The sequence below is a fragment of the Ruditapes philippinarum genome, unplaced genomic scaffold, assembly GCF_026571515.1.
Source record: "Ruditapes philippinarum isolate M1 unplaced genomic scaffold, ASM2657151v2 ctg125_1_1_1_1, whole genome shotgun sequence".
In the NCBI taxonomy this organism is placed as follows: Eukaryota; Metazoa; Mollusca; class Bivalvia; order Venerida; family Veneridae; genus Ruditapes; species Ruditapes philippinarum.
In genome coordinates, this window is record NW_026853776.1 from 483,636 (window position 1) to 499,333 (window position 15,698).

The 15,698-nt window shown below is 34.9% G+C and overlaps 1 protein-coding gene across 4 annotated transcripts in view; it reads left to right on the forward strand.

Annotated features, from left to right (window-relative positions):
• LOC132737843 (zinc finger and BTB domain-containing protein 24-like) overlaps positions 1 to 11,059 on the forward strand; it is a 33,383-nt gene extending 22,324 nt beyond the window's left edge. For 3 of the 4 annotated variants that reach the window (XM_060725197.1, XM_060725199.1, XM_060725198.1), the window contains exon 11: positions 9,428 to 11,059. In XM_060725197.1, the coding sequence (XP_060581180.1) occupies positions 9,428 to 10,903 (1,476 nt within the window). In that variant the 3' untranslated portion in view covers positions 10,904 to 11,059. Of the gene's footprint in view, positions 1 to 1,017; positions 2,863 to 9,427 lie in introns of those variants that run through there. The other variant, XM_060725201.1, reaches the window with a different exon arrangement.
• Positions 11,060 to 15,698: the final 4,639 nt, after the last annotated feature.

Genomic DNA, 15,698 nt, shown 5'->3' on the forward strand with positions numbered 1-15,698 from the left:
CATAATTTATGTCTAAAGCAACTGCTGATCATACGAAACAAACAAATTAACATTTCTTGTGGTTTTGATAAACTTTAGAAATTTTGCCGAGTAATATCGTATGTGTGCACAATGTCATGTCCTTATGTTTATGATGAAAATAATTTACTTATATACAATAGTACTCTCACATGCTATATGCTATTATTTTGTATGCAGGCTTTTACTGATGATTATAGTATTGAACCGAGAACCATGTAATTTGAAACATGAAGTGGATAACTGTTGTAAAAGAAGAAAGTATAAATAACATTTATAACAAAAACAAGTAACGAAAATGTCAATAATTGCCATTGAAAAATAGGTTTCTACACTCCTTTATGGATTTCAATAGAATAAGAATAAGTTTGCAACCAAAAATGCTTGAAGTATAAGTCTGCAACCAAAATGTGCTTGAACAAGATATTTTTGTGTATTGAACGTAATCTGCGGACTTGCGAACTAAACCATTTGTACAGCATTGACAGAAACATATTTTGTTATTGTTAAATTCAGTTCAAAACTTACAAATTCGAATAAATTAGGAGAAAAACCGACCAGAACAGTCACATATCAAATTTGCTTAAACTGAATGTGGCATATATATTGCATTGTGGAATAGACATACTAATGAACTTCAAAATAACAAAGAAACCCACTTGCCTGGCAAATATTCGTTTGCCTGTTTCAAAAAATCACGCCATGTTCGACATTTTGTCAAGTTTGCAACCAATTCGCTCGCTTGAACCAAGTGTGCAACCACTTCACGTCCTGCCCCTTGATTATGAACATGTAATTTGATCTTGATTTTGTTTGAAAACGTTTAAGGTTATCAATAATCTACAATAAATCTTACAATATAATCTTAAATTTAAAACACATAATTGATATACCTCCATTCAACAATACAAACATGAAAGATTTAAGACAAATAGAACTATAAGAAAAAAGTTATTTTCATAAAGTATGGCATCTATAATGTATATTTTTCAATTACAGGTAATAGTTCACATAAATGAGTTCAGCGATCTATTCGATACCATCAATGTGGTATTAAAAAGTAATGCAGGGCAGGATGAAACAACTGTATCAGATCCCAATAATGACATGAACTTAGACCAAAATGAGAATTTTTCTGGTGATAGTGACATGGAAGATGTTCTTCCAGAACAAACATTGGAGGAGCTTAACGATACATTTAAAAAGTTGAGAGAAGCAGCTCTCAAAAATGATGTATTAAAAAAGAAAAAGAAACCTAAGAAGAAGCCAATGTCAAAAATAACACCATATCCTTGTGAACATTGCGGGAAAACCTTGATAGGGAGGGGAAATTTGGTGTCACATATAAAAAGAATACATTACAAACTGAGGAACCATAAATGTATTGTATGTAAATCCGGTTTTTATACAAGTTCATCATTGGAGAGTCACATGCTAGCTGTTCATACAAGAAGATGTGAGACATGTCAGGAGTATGTGATAGAATCAGTTCCGTGGCCTGAAGGTACAGATATGAAAACCAGACGCTCAGTTACCTGTGTGTGTGGTGCCGTTGTGGACATATACTGTCATTTTGGCAGAAAAAGATCAAACGAGGAGGAGGAAGAAAATGTGCAAAAGAGAAGATATAAGGACAACACAAAATATGCTTGTCAGTTTTGTGGTAAAATATTCTCAAGGAAAGCACATTGTGTACGTCACACGAAACTGCACACCAAAGTAAATGATATCCACTGTAAATACTGTCCAGAAACTTTCCGATATGAAGTGTCACTGAAGAAACATGTACAGACTGCACACAAAATGTTGCAGGGCTTTGCTTGCACAGTATGCAAGAAGACATATGCTACAAGTATTGAATTGGAACAGCATGCCAGAGAGAAACATGGTCATGACTCTGGAGAAGGTACAGATAAAAGACCAGTGAAAGTAATTACAAAGGAAGATACTTCTGTGCAAAATGTTATAACTGTAAGAAATGATTCCAGAGCAAATCTGCAGAGTTTTAAGGAAGCGTGTGATAAAGAGGCAGCCGGGAATCAGCAGTCTGGTATGACTTTAGCAAGTCTGCCAGGAACCAGTCATAGGGTTGGAGATTCTACAGTTTCCTTGACAGCAGTATCTGACGGATCTCTGGACAGAGCAGCATACGAGCTTGTACAACAAGCTTTACAAGGGGATCAAATGTTTTCAGGAGGAAACACTATAATTATAAGAGCTCTTCAAGATTCATGAATAAAAGAAGACAGTGTTGTTTTATGCCACCGCAGCATCTGCGATGCGGTGGCATATAGCGATTCACCTGTGTGTGTGTGCGTGTGTTTGTGTGTGTGTTTGTGTGTGTGTTTGTGTGTGTGTTATATATATTATATAGTGAACTTAAAAAATCTTCTTGTGAAAAACCACGAGTCCCAATTTCAACCAAACTTGGCAGGATTGTTCCTTGGGTGAAGGGCTTCCAAAGTTGTTCAAAGAATTTAATTCCATGCAGAAATCTGGTTGCCATGGCAACCAAAAGGAATTATAAGAATAAATTTAAAAAATCTTCTTGTAAAGACCCAAAAGGCCTAGAGCTTAGATATTTTGCATAAGGTATTGTCTGGTAGACCTCTAACAAGATTGTTCAAATTATAGCCCTGGGGTCAAAATTGGCCCCGCCCCGGGGGTCAATGATTTTCACTATGTACATATAGTAAAAACTTAAAATACCTTCTTGTAAAAACCCAAAAGGCCTAGAGCTTAGATATTTTGCATAAGGCATCGTCTGGTAGACCCTTACCAAGATTGTTCAAATTATAGCCCTGGGGTCAAAATCGGCCCGCCCCGGGGGTCATTGGTTTTCCTTATATGCAGGCCTCGATATTAGCGGTGGTCCGTTGGTCCGAGACCACTTGATTTTGGCAAGGACCACCTAATTTTAAAACCCACTGGTCCGTCGGACCACTTGAATTTTCTGGTTGATGCAAGGCTCATTTGGGAGAATGGCGATTTGGTCAAAAACATGCTATATAATTTTGTTTAAAATCATTAATGTATGTCCGATGTACATGTATATGGTTCATTAATCTCTGATTATTTAAATAAGTTCTTAAGTCATCAATAACTTTCATTTTAAGTCGCTAAAATTTTGTTTATGCAAGTTAAAAGAGTTAAGAATTTGTGATATTAATTTAGGTACAAATTTCATTCAAATAGTGCTAGTAATTATGCATCGTCTGATACCGACAGCGGAACCATTAACATTTATGTTATGGTACATGTTAATCAACCGTGAGTATTCGATGATGGTAATTATATGATATTGGATAAACTTAAATTTCAGATACTTGAATAAAGGCAGCAAACAAAGGAACTGGAAAAATACATCTAGTAATTCTATGCTATTAATTTTTATTTTAACTGTTTAACGATAAGAGATCTGTTTCTATTAGAGTTAAAATTATTTTAGAAGGTTAAAAATACCCAATGTCAAAAATGAATATCAACCAACAAGCAACAGGGAGGTAAAATTCTGTATTATAAATCTGTGAGAAAAATAAGATAAGTTATAGTAAATAATAATGTTGTCATTATTCTAATAATTTAGATATTTCCTTGTTTTCAAAGACAAGAATAAGATAATTTATTAGTTCCATTAAAAATGTTAATCTTTAAAAAATGCTATGTTATTATCATGATTATAAGACGTACCACGTATCAGCAATGAATATTTGAATAACAGTAAGAAAAAAACACTTCACAGACACAAATGGCTTCACTATTCCCTAACTTGAGTTGAGGGAGAAATCACTTTAATATAAAAGTTAACATAAATAAGAGCTCTGTTGTGTATTTTTGACTGAGATGAAAACAAATAAACAAATAACTCTACGATAAAATACCTACTGACTTGCTCTCACTTTTCTGATTAGATGAAAAATATATATCTAAAAATATCTGTTTTCTTCACAGGTTAATAATACATCTTTGTCATAAAGTTTAAACATTTTTTCTACATTTGCAATAAAATGATATAATAATGATAACTGACCACCTGACTTCTGGAAGGACCACCTAACTTTCAAATCTAGTGGTCCGGCGTACCACCTGCTAAAAAAGTTAGTGTCGAGGCCTGCTTATATGTATATAGTAAAAACTTATAGTAAAAACTTCAAAAAAAATTCTTCTAGCAATTGACAAATGCTAGAGGTTAGATATTTTGCATGAAACATTGTGTAGTAAACCTCTAGCAAGATTGTTCAAATTATAGTCCTAGGGTCAAAATTGCCCCCGCCCTTCGGGTCATTGATTTCAATATATACATATAGTAAAAAATAAATAAATCTTATTGTCTGAAGGTACAAGGCTTAGAGCTTTAATATCATCTAAAGGTACTCTACAAAAGTTATTCAAATTTTGCCTCTTGTGTCAAAATTAGCCCCGCCCCCGGTGGCCATAGGTTTTCCTTATATATATATATATAGTAAAAACTTAAAAAATCATCTTCTCTAAATTTACAAAGGCTAGAGTTAAGATATTTTGCATGAAACATTGTGTAGTGAACCTCTTGCAAGATTGTTCAAATTATAGCCCTGGGGTCAAAATTGGTTCCGCCCCGGGGGTCATTGATTTTCATTATGTACATATAGTGAAAAAATAAAAAGTATTTTTGTCTGAAGGTACAAGGCATAGAGCTTTGATGTTTGATATATAATATCATTTATAGGTCCTCTACCAAAGTTGTTCAAAATTTTCCCCTGGTGTCAAAATTGGCCCTGCCCGGGGGCAGTGATTCTCATTATGTACACATAGTAAAAACAGAAAATAAAACAAATGTTTTCTGAATGGGAGAAAGCTAATAGCTTAGATATTTGACTTGAAATGTTGTTTGGTGGACCTGTATCAAAATTGTTTTGAATTAAACCCTTGGGTCAAAATTATGCCTTGCCCAAGGGGACAGTGACCAACTTTCTTGTCCTTTGATGTACAGCAATGACATTTTGACCATGTGCACAGTTTTAGTTGTAAAATTGAACTTTGATATCAGGTGACCTAGATTTTGATGATGTGACCTACTTTCTTGTCCTTTGATGTACAGCTATGAAATTTGAACCATGCGGTGGCATAGCATTTTTCTCAAATGCAATCTTGTTTTTGTTTTTTTAAAGAAAACTGGTAGCTGTGGTCATGTCCCACTTGTTCGGGTTGGTTAACGGTTACCTTTTCAGTTAAGATAATGTTTATAGCCATTAAAAACAGAACTAAAAATGCTATACCATTTACACTTTATTTGCACTTTGATGAGGTCTACTTGCCTCACCCATTTTCAGTCAAAGGTCACTGGGACTTATTCAAAATATATACATGTATGTTCACTATCCAACACTTAGAAAAGTGGAACGCATTGTTTCTTAGATAGCTCTTGTTTGGCATTTTGACTCTACAAAAGAAAAATATTTGACAAAATAGTATATGGGTACAGAAATTTTGGACTCCAAGTTTATGAATAATTATTTTGTTCTTAGTAAAACCTAAAAAAAATGTTTTCACACCATTAAAGTTGTGTTTTTCCAATTACATTGTACTCACTTATCATTACATCAGAAATACATAGTGTGTTTGATTCTGTTTAAAATACATGTGTACCATAAATGTGATTTACTTCACTAGCTTTACTTGCTGTACAGGGTTTTGCTAAATTCATCATTTCAGTAGCAGTCACAAACATCATGTATTTTATTTATTTTTTTTTAAAATGAATTTGTGCTTTGGAGTTGTTGGTTGTTTTTAGCTCACCTGAGCATATGCTCAGGGTGAGCTATTAGGATCACTCTTCGTCCGTCGTCCGTCGTACGTCGTCCGTCGTACGTTGTCCGTTCACACTTTTCAAACGACATCTCCTCTGAAACCATAAGGCAGATCATAATGAAACTTCACAGGGATGTTCCTTGTGTGAAGCCTTACCAAAGTTGTTCAAAGAATTCCATTCCATGCAGAACTCTGGTTGCCATGGCAACCAAAAGAAAAAACTTTAAACATCTTCTTCTAGAAAACCCAAAGAGCTAGAGCTTAGATATTTGGCATGAAACATCTTCTAGTGAGTGTCTACCAAGATTGTTCAAATAAAATCCCTGGGGTCAAAATTGGCCCCGCCCAAGGGGGTCATTGATTTTCCCTATATGCATATAGTAAAAACTTGAAAAAATCTTCTTTTAAAGAACTCAAAGAGCTAGAGCTAAGATATTAAGCATGAAACATCTTCTAATGAGTGTCTACCAAGATTATTCAAATAAAAGCCCTGGGGTCAAAATTGGCCCCGTCCCAGGGGGTCATTGATTTTCCCTATATGCATATAGTAAAAACTTTAAAAAATCTTTTTCTAAAAAACCGAAAGAGCTAGAGCTTAGATATTTGGCATGAAACATGTTCTAATGGATGTCTACCAAGTTTGTTCAAATAAAAGCCCTGGGGTCAAAATTGGCCCCGCCCCTGGGGCTCATTGATTTTCCTTATATGCATATAGTAAAAACTTAAAAAAATCTTCTTCTAAAAAACCCAAAGAGCTATAGCTTAGATATTTGGCATTTAATATGTTCTAATGGATGTTTACCAAGTTTGTTCAAATAAAAGCCCTGGGGTCAAAATTGGCCTGCCCCAGGGGGTCATTGATTTTCCCTATATGCATATAGTAAACTTAAAAAATCTTCTTTTAAAGAACCAAAAGAGCTAGACCTAAGATATTAAGCATGAAACATCTTCTAATAAGTGTCTACCAAGATTGTTCAAATAAAAGCCCTGGGGTCAAAATTGGCCCCGCCCCAGGGGGTCATTGATTTTCCCTATATGCATATAGTAAAAACTTTAAAAAGTCTTCTTCTAAAAAACCCAAAGAAACTAGAGCTTAGATATTTGGCATAAAACATGTTCTAATGGATGTCTACCAAGAGTGTTCAAATAAAAGCCCTGGGGTCAAAATTGGCCCAGCCCCAGGGGGTCATTGGTTTTCCCTATGTGCATATAGTAAAAAATTCAAAAAAATCTTCTCTTAAAGAACCCAAAGAGCTAGAGCTAAGATATTTAGCATGAAACATCTTCTTATCAGTGTCTACCAAGTTTGTTCAAATAAAAGCCCTGGGGTCAAAATTGGCCCCGCCCCAGGGGGTCATTGATTTTCCCTATATGCATATATTAAAAACTTTAAAAAAAATTCTTTTAAAGAACCCAAAGAGCTAGAGCTAAGATATTTAGCATGAAACATATTCTAATGGGTGTCTACCAAATTTGTTCAAATAAAAGCCCTGGGGTCAAAATTGGCCCTGTCCCAGGGGTTATTGATTTTCCCTATATACATAGAGTAAAAAGTTAAAAATCTTCTATTAAAGAACCAAAAGAGCTAGAGCTAAGATATTTAGCATGAAACATGTTCTAATGGATGTTTACCAAGTTTGTTCAAATAAAAGCCCTTGGGTCAAAATTGGCCCTGCCAGGGAGAGGGGGGACGGGGCAAAAGTCATTGTTATTCATTATTTGTGTATAGTAAAAACTTAACATCATGAAATATCTTTTAATGGGTGTCTTCCAAGTTTGTTCAAATAAAAGCCCTTTGGTTTAAACTGGCCCGGCCCTGGGGGCCTATGTTCAGGTGAGCGACCCCAGGGCCATCATGGCCCTCTTGTTTTTTATTTGTTTAATTTAACTTTTAAGCTACATGCCTCCAGATGAGTCAAAATATTTCAATAAAATCAGACTTGAGAAAAATGTACAAAGATGTAAAGAAAAGCAAAAAGTTTCCAGATTTTGCATATTAATGACTGATTTTTCAATATTTACAACTATATTTCTATTGCGTTACTAACACAGTAAAGGCTATTTATGCATATTTTGACCATTTTTTGGTAATTTGCGTGGATTTTATTGTCATTGATAATGTTTTGAATTGTTTCCTTTTGGTTACTTCACAATGTTACATATTCAAATGCATTTTCAAAATTTCCATGAAAATTAGTATGAATCTGGAGGCGTGCATAATATAATGATGTACATATAACATTTTCTTCTTGGATTATTGTGTGTGTTTGTGTAAAAGAACATACATATAAAGTTATAATAAATGTATTATTTGTAACCTGAGTTTATAATAAACTGATACCAGATCTTACTTTATTTATAAATCGAAAACCATTTATTATACAAAAAATGGAAGACTTTCATTTTTTTTTATTTTATTTTTTGTAATAGGAAACAAGTATTTATTTATGCTGATTTTAGCACATTTTTGGCCACATCTTTGGTTGGTCCACATAACTTCACTAAATAACTTACCAGTCATTACCAATTTCTCTGAAAGTGAGTTGCTGCTTATCTGACATGATTTTTGACGAAGCGTTGAAAGACAAATGAGCCGGGTCATGACAAAACCAACATAATGGGTTTGCAACCAGCATGGATCCAGACCAGCCTGCGCATCCGCAAAGTCTGATCAGGATCCATGCTGTTCGCTTACCAACTCTATTACAAGTAGAGAAACTGATAGCGAACAGCATGGATCCTGATCAGACTGCGCGGAGGCGCAGGCTGGTCTGGATCCATGCTGGTCGAAAACCCATTATGTTGGTTTTGTCATTTACGCGGCTCAAATGACAATAAGACTCGGTAGCGATCTCTTGATAGCAATTGACACAGAAAAATTTCCCCTTGCCTGGTCCACTTAATGAATCGTGGCAGAAATAAAAAAATAAACACATAAAAGAAACGGCTATCAATATAGTCCAGATAAAGGATTGAATGATTGCTCATTTGGGAATAAATATTTTACCAATAACAAATTTCCATTTACAAAGTTGTGCACATGTATATGTACATTGTATACATTGTATTTCAAACCAGCATTTTTGGAAATACCTTTGGAGCAATGTTTTATTTCGCTGATGTTATTTGTAAACTGAAATGGAGAGCTGTAAAAACAGACAGAGTAATTCTTTAAAAAATCCACCTACAGCTTATTGAAAAAAGGAAAACTTGCCTGAACTTTTTTTGTAAATAAATAAAAGATATTTGCTGACAATCTTGTTTACAATTATTCTAGCAATTATTTATGTATGTGCTTTTCAAGGTATTTGCAGATGATTGTTTCTATCTTTAGTTTTTCATCTAAAAATTTGAGTGTTTCATTCAGTGCTTTTATATATTGTGAAAATGTAAATAACTAATCTTTACTAATTATTGATTAATGTGCAGGTTAAAATAACTAATGTATTTTTAATGAATAGAATAAATAAATTTTATGAATGTTATAACTTAATCTTAAGTAATTGGACAAGATTACATGTAATTTGAAGTGAATACATGTTGGTATTATATGATTAATTAAACATTTTATAGGTACATCTTTCAAAATAATAACACTTTTATCAAATGATAATAATTTCAGGTAAAGGTTATTCTAGATGATGATAATAAAGAACATAACATTACTGTTGAATTGAGTACCAGAAATGCAGAAAATGAAAAGAGAAAAGGAGAAGAGATGGATGACTCTGATATGGAGTACCTTGACCTTCCTGAGGCAAGTGACCTGAAAAGAAGAAAGATTGGAGATGAACAGTTTAACTCGGTCAGTTACTCGGAAAGAGACGATGAGTCTGACCCTGACTTTGATCCTGGCTTAGAATTTGAAGAGATAGATACAACTATGGAAGCATTAGTTGAAGGGTCTGATGAACCTAGAGGCAGAGGTAGACCAAAGAAAGGTTCTCAAAAGAAAAAAAAGAAATCAATGATGGAGTCTATTCCAATGCAGTGTGAGGAGTGTGACACAGTACTAACTGGGTTAAGCAGTCTAAAAGCTCACGTCAAAAGAATGCATTTGAAAGAGAGAGATTTCCTGTGTCATATTTGTTCAAAAGCTTTCTTTACTGTTACCCACAGGGAGGATCACATTATATCAGTTCATACAAGAAGGTGTAAGGGATGTAACAGTGATGTAGTCGAGTCCACACCTTGGGATGAAGGTGTTACCAAGAAGTCTTTACGTGTTGCAGAGTGCCCATGTGGTAATCAAGTTCAGTATATTTCCAAAGTAGGACGTGCAAAGGTAGAAGATGAAGAGGAGAATGGAACAGTTACAACGAAGCAAAAGAAAAGGAAATCATTGGCTGAATGTACACCAATGACATGTGAGCACTGTGGTTTAATTGTTACAGGCAAAAGTAGCCTTATTGCTCATGTTAAACGCCAGCATCTCAAAGAGTTTGATCATAAATGCACAATTTGTTCGAAAGAATTTTTTACATCCACCCACCTTGAAACACATCTTTTATCTGTTCACACAAGAAAATGTAAAGATTGTGGTGACTTTGTAATTGAAAAAGAACCATGGACTGAAAATATGGATAGAACACAAGAAAGAATTGTGGAATGCAAATGCGGAACCCAGGTAAGTATATTCACAAAGTTGGGTCCAAAACCAGGTAATGGAGAGGAAGTTCCAGGTAGGAAAAAGAAGCAAAAGGCTCCATCTGATACAAGATATGTTTGTGGAACATGTGGCAAGATTTTCCTGAAGAAAATTAATGCAATGACCCATAAATGTGTACAGAAACTTGAAAAAGAACCTGTTAGTGATGAAACTGAAATGAAAGAACATCATAAATTTACTCATGAGTTTGACAATGAAAATGAAGATCAATCTGAAAACATTGATGATGTTGCAGTGTCTCAATTTAAAGTAGAAGCAGATAACTTTGTTCTGGAGGAGGGTAGCCAGGTAGTAATGTATGAGCAGGCAGGGGACCAATCGGCATCTGGTATTACTAGTGTACAGATAATGCATGATGGGAAACTAGTTCCTGCTGAGCAAGTTGTAGATGAACATGGAAATGTCTCCTTCATACTTAAAACTGAGTGAAAAGGCAACTGAATCAATAAATTGTAAATTTGACACATTGTTCTAAAATATTTCCTTGTTTGAAACAAATAAAATTGGGCCAAAAAAACTAACATTATATAGTACACTACCTAGTGAAATAATAGAAGAGGTAAAAGCATTCTATTTGTATTTAAATTAATTATGTCTCCCCCACCTCGGGGGGAGACATATTGTTTTTGCCCTGTCCGTCCGTCCGTCCGTCCGTCCATCAGTCCGTCCGTCCATTCTTCGTTTCCGGACGATAACTAGAGTTCCTTTTGACCTACAGCTCTCAAACTTCATAGGATGAATGGTCTTATTGAGCTGATGATCCCTATTGTTTTTGGGGTCAGTAGGTCAAAGGTCAAGGTCACAGTGACCGTTGGTCAATTTCTCGTTTCCGGATGATAACTAGAGTTCCTTAAGACCTACAGACCTCAAACTTCATAGGATGATTGGTCTTATTGAGCAGATGATCCCTATTGTTTTTGGGGTCAGTAGTTCAAAGGTCAAGGTCACAGTGACCGTTGGTCAATTTCTCGTTTCCGGATGATAACTAGAGTTCCTTTTGACCTACAGCCCTCAAACTTCATAGGATGATTGGTCTTATAGAGCAGATGATCCCTATTGTTTTTGGGGTCAGTAGGTCAAAGGTCAAGGTCACAGTGACCGTTGGTCAATTTCTCATTTCCGGATGATAACTAGAGTTCTTTTTGACCTACAACCCTCAAACTTCATAGGATGATTGGTCTTATTAATCAAATGATCCCTATTGTTTTAATGGTCAGTAGGTCAAAGGTCAAGGTCACAGCGACCGTTGGTTAATTTCTCCTTTCCAGATGATAACTAGAGTTCCTTTAGACCTAAACCCTCAAACTTCATAGGATGATTGGTCTTATTGAGCAGATGATCCCTCTTGTTTATGGGGTCAGTAGGTCAAAGGTTAAGGTCACAGTGACCATTGGTCATTTTCTCATTTCCGGATGATAACTAGAGTTCTTATCAGTGAGGACATTTAACTATTATTGATATATCAGTGATATATCAGTTTTCTGGTTTTATATACTCTGTTCTTTTTGGATCTTTCCACCCTTATGCGGTCATTTCTTCCCCGCTGCGCGTTCAATGCTACATGGTCACAGCAAGGTGTATTACACGCATTGTTTTGTTTGCTGATGATAACTACAAATTCCTACTAGCGAGTGAGTTTTCATGCAATGCTGATTGAATAACCAGGATTTTCAAAATTGAATACCTGGTTAAAAACAAACAGTTTAGGAAGCATCTTCTCATACAACCTTAACAATAGAAACCATCCATAGACAGCCTTCATTGAAGTGACTACCGGGTATTTACATTATCTTATCTCCATTTCCATTCCTGTTTCCATTCACAGTTATTCTCAGCAGTGGGGGAGACATGCGCTTTTTTACAAAAGCATCCTCTAGTTTATTTTGTTGTACATCCATTTGTAGGTAATCTTATAATAAAAAAATTGGTATTGACATCTTGAAAAAAGCAATCTTGTTGTTGAACAGACTGTGCAGTGTTATTTGTCTTCTCTCTTTTTGTCATTAATTATTAACTTTTTATTTTGTATAATAGAGATACATCATTATACTCCTGAAACAAAGTTTGGGGGGGTATATAGGAGTCAATCGGTGGTCGGTCGGTCCAGCGGTCTGCTGCATTTTCCTTGTCTGGAGCATAACTTGAAGGCTAATGTTTGGAATTCAATACAACTTCATACAATGATCAAACACATTGATAGGAAGTGCAGTGTACAAGAACCATAACTATCTTGACTAATTACAGAGTTATTGCCCTTTGTTACTTTTCCTTGTCCGGAGCATAACTTGAAAATTACTGGTTGGAATTCAAAACAACTTCATACAAGGGTCAAGCACAATAAGGGGAAGTGCAGTGCACAAGAACCATAACTCTATCTTGACTAATTGCAGAGTTATTGCCCTTTGTTTTTTCCCATAGCTTTCTTTTGTCCGGACCATAACTTGAAGACTAATGGTTGGAATTCAATATAACTTCATACAATGGTCAAGCACATTGAGAGGAAGTGCAGTGCACAAGAACCATAACTCTGTCCAGAGTAATTGTAGAGTTATTGCCCTTTGTTACTTTACCTTGTCCGGAGCACACCTTGAAAACTACTAGTTGGAATGCAAAACACTTCATACAATGGTCAAGCACAATAAGAGGAAGTGCAGTGCACAAGAACCATAACTCTATCTAAATTAATTACAGAGTTATTGCCCTTAGTTACTTTTCCATGCTCTTTTTTGTCCGGAGCATAACTGAAGACTAATTGTTGGAATTCAATACAACTTCATACAATGATCAAGCACATTGAGAGGAAGTGCAGTGTAGAAGAACCATAACTCCATCTTTACTAATTACAGAGTTATTGCCCTTTGTTTCTTTTCCTTGTCCGAAGCATAACTTGAAAACTACCAGTTGGAATTCAATACAACTTCATACAGTCAACAAGCACATTAAGAGGAAGTGCAGTGCACCAGAACCATAACTCAATCTTGACTAATTACAGAGTTATTGCCCTTTGATACTTTTCCTTGTCCAGAGCAAAACTTGGTAAATACTTGTTGGAATTCAAAACAACTTCATACAATGGTCAAGCACAATAAGAGGAAGTGCAGTGCACAAGAACCATAACTCTGTCCAGAGTAATTGTAGAGTTATTGTCCTTTGTTACTTTTCCATTGCTTTTTTCTTGTCCAGAGCATAACTTGTAAACTACTAGTTGGAATTAAATACAATTTCATACAATGGTCAAGTATATTGAGAGGAAGCGCAGTGCACAAGAACCATAACTCTTTCTTGACTCATTTAAGAATGTTTGCCCTTTGTTACTTTTTATTGTCCAGTGCATAACTTGAAAATTAATTGTTGAAATTCAATGAATGGTCAAGGGCAGTAAGATGAAGTGCAGTGCACAAGAACCATAACTCTATTTGGACAAATTACAGTTATTTCCCTTTGTTACTTTTTTTTGTCCAGTGCATAACTTAAAAACTAGTACATGTAGTAGGAATTAAATACAACTTGATACAATGGTCAAGGGCAATGAGAGGAAGTGCAGTGTACAATAACCATAACTCCATCTTCTATTTTTGTAGAGTTATTGCCCTTTGTTCCTTGTCCGGTGCATTACTTAAACACTAATGTTTAGAATTCAATGCAACTTCATACAATGGTCAAGCGCATTGAGAGAAAGTGCAGTGCTCAAGAAGCGTAACTCTTTCTGGACTTATTACAGAGTTATTCAATAAAACTTTATCAATGGTCAACCACATTAAAAGGAAATGCAACATACAAGAACTACAACTATCTTTAATTGCCCACAACCATAACTCTATTTCAATTCTTTTGCAAGGTATTCTGTTACTAGTAACTTCCTCATTTCTGAAGCAGTCTTGCGGGGGTATTAATCACATTTAGTGATAGTTCTAGTTTGTTTCTGGGATTTTATTTTATTTTTTGGTTTTGTGCAATGTTCAACTATATTGTTTGTTGTAATAGGAATTAATATAGACCAATGTATATCAGTCGAGTAAGAAAATTACTACATGTACATGTATTATTTTTGAAGTTTAATGATTTTCTTGAAAACAACATTAGTGATTTTCTAGCAAGCCAGCAAACATGTTGCCCTCTGAAAGATAACATTGTAGGTTACTTTAATTGATTCTTTATATTTTCTGTACCAAGACTATTAGTTATTTGTAAAGGTAGTTATGTGTGTATACAGGTTTCACAATTCTTAACAATTAATTTAAAACAACAACACATAGCTGAAAAATACACTCAGTTAACAGAATTAATATTATTAAAATTTTAGTTCACCTGAGCACTTTCTCTGAGGTGTTGTTTTTTCTAGCAAAGCACCTCAAGTGAGTGATCCAGGCCATCATGGTCCTCTTGTTCATCAGTCGTTTTTTGTTTACAGTTTCATAATGAGGAGAGAGTTCAGCAATGTCGTAATAAAAAAGTTTTAAAACTATAGGCAGATAAAAATCACATTTCTCTTAATTGAGCATCAAGTTTTTCAATGTTACAATTTCTCCATTTGTAAATAATTTTTAGTTATGATCATTGTACAAACTTGTTCAAATAAAAATGAAATATAGCATGTATTCTTTTATGTTTCAAATGACAAGAGAGAACTGTGTTCTCTGTCCACTCCAATTCGTATTAACACTGTAATTTATTGTAGACAGTTTTCTAAAGGATGCCCATTAACCTCTATCAGATTGTCATTATATGATGGCCTTTATAATTATTATATTGGTTTTAGAACTGATAGATTTAATGCCAAAATACCCCTACTGAGCAGCTGATAGCTTCTTATCTGGTCAGACTGTGCTAGTGTGCATAGTGATATAACTTCAGATGCCATTTGCATTTCTAGAGTCAAGTACTTGGTCGAAACAAATATGTTGATGTAGGAAAAAAATTGTGAGAAATAAATATCACTGTCATGCAATAAATTATAAAGGAGGAAACTATGTTAGAAATGAATTAAGTTTACATCATTTTGGTAATAGATTAGTGGTTCTACATTGTGTCATTTTACCTGGAACATTGCTGTGAAGAGAATTGAGGCCCTTATCACTTGTGAATCAGCTTCTACCCTATCTAACATGAAAATTGAACAACCTTTCTCAAGCTAGTGACCTTTTCTATCGTGTTAATTATAAAGCCAAACCAATGCATAGGTAGCCTGTGATGTCACATTGGACAGGGTTGTATAACAGACTGG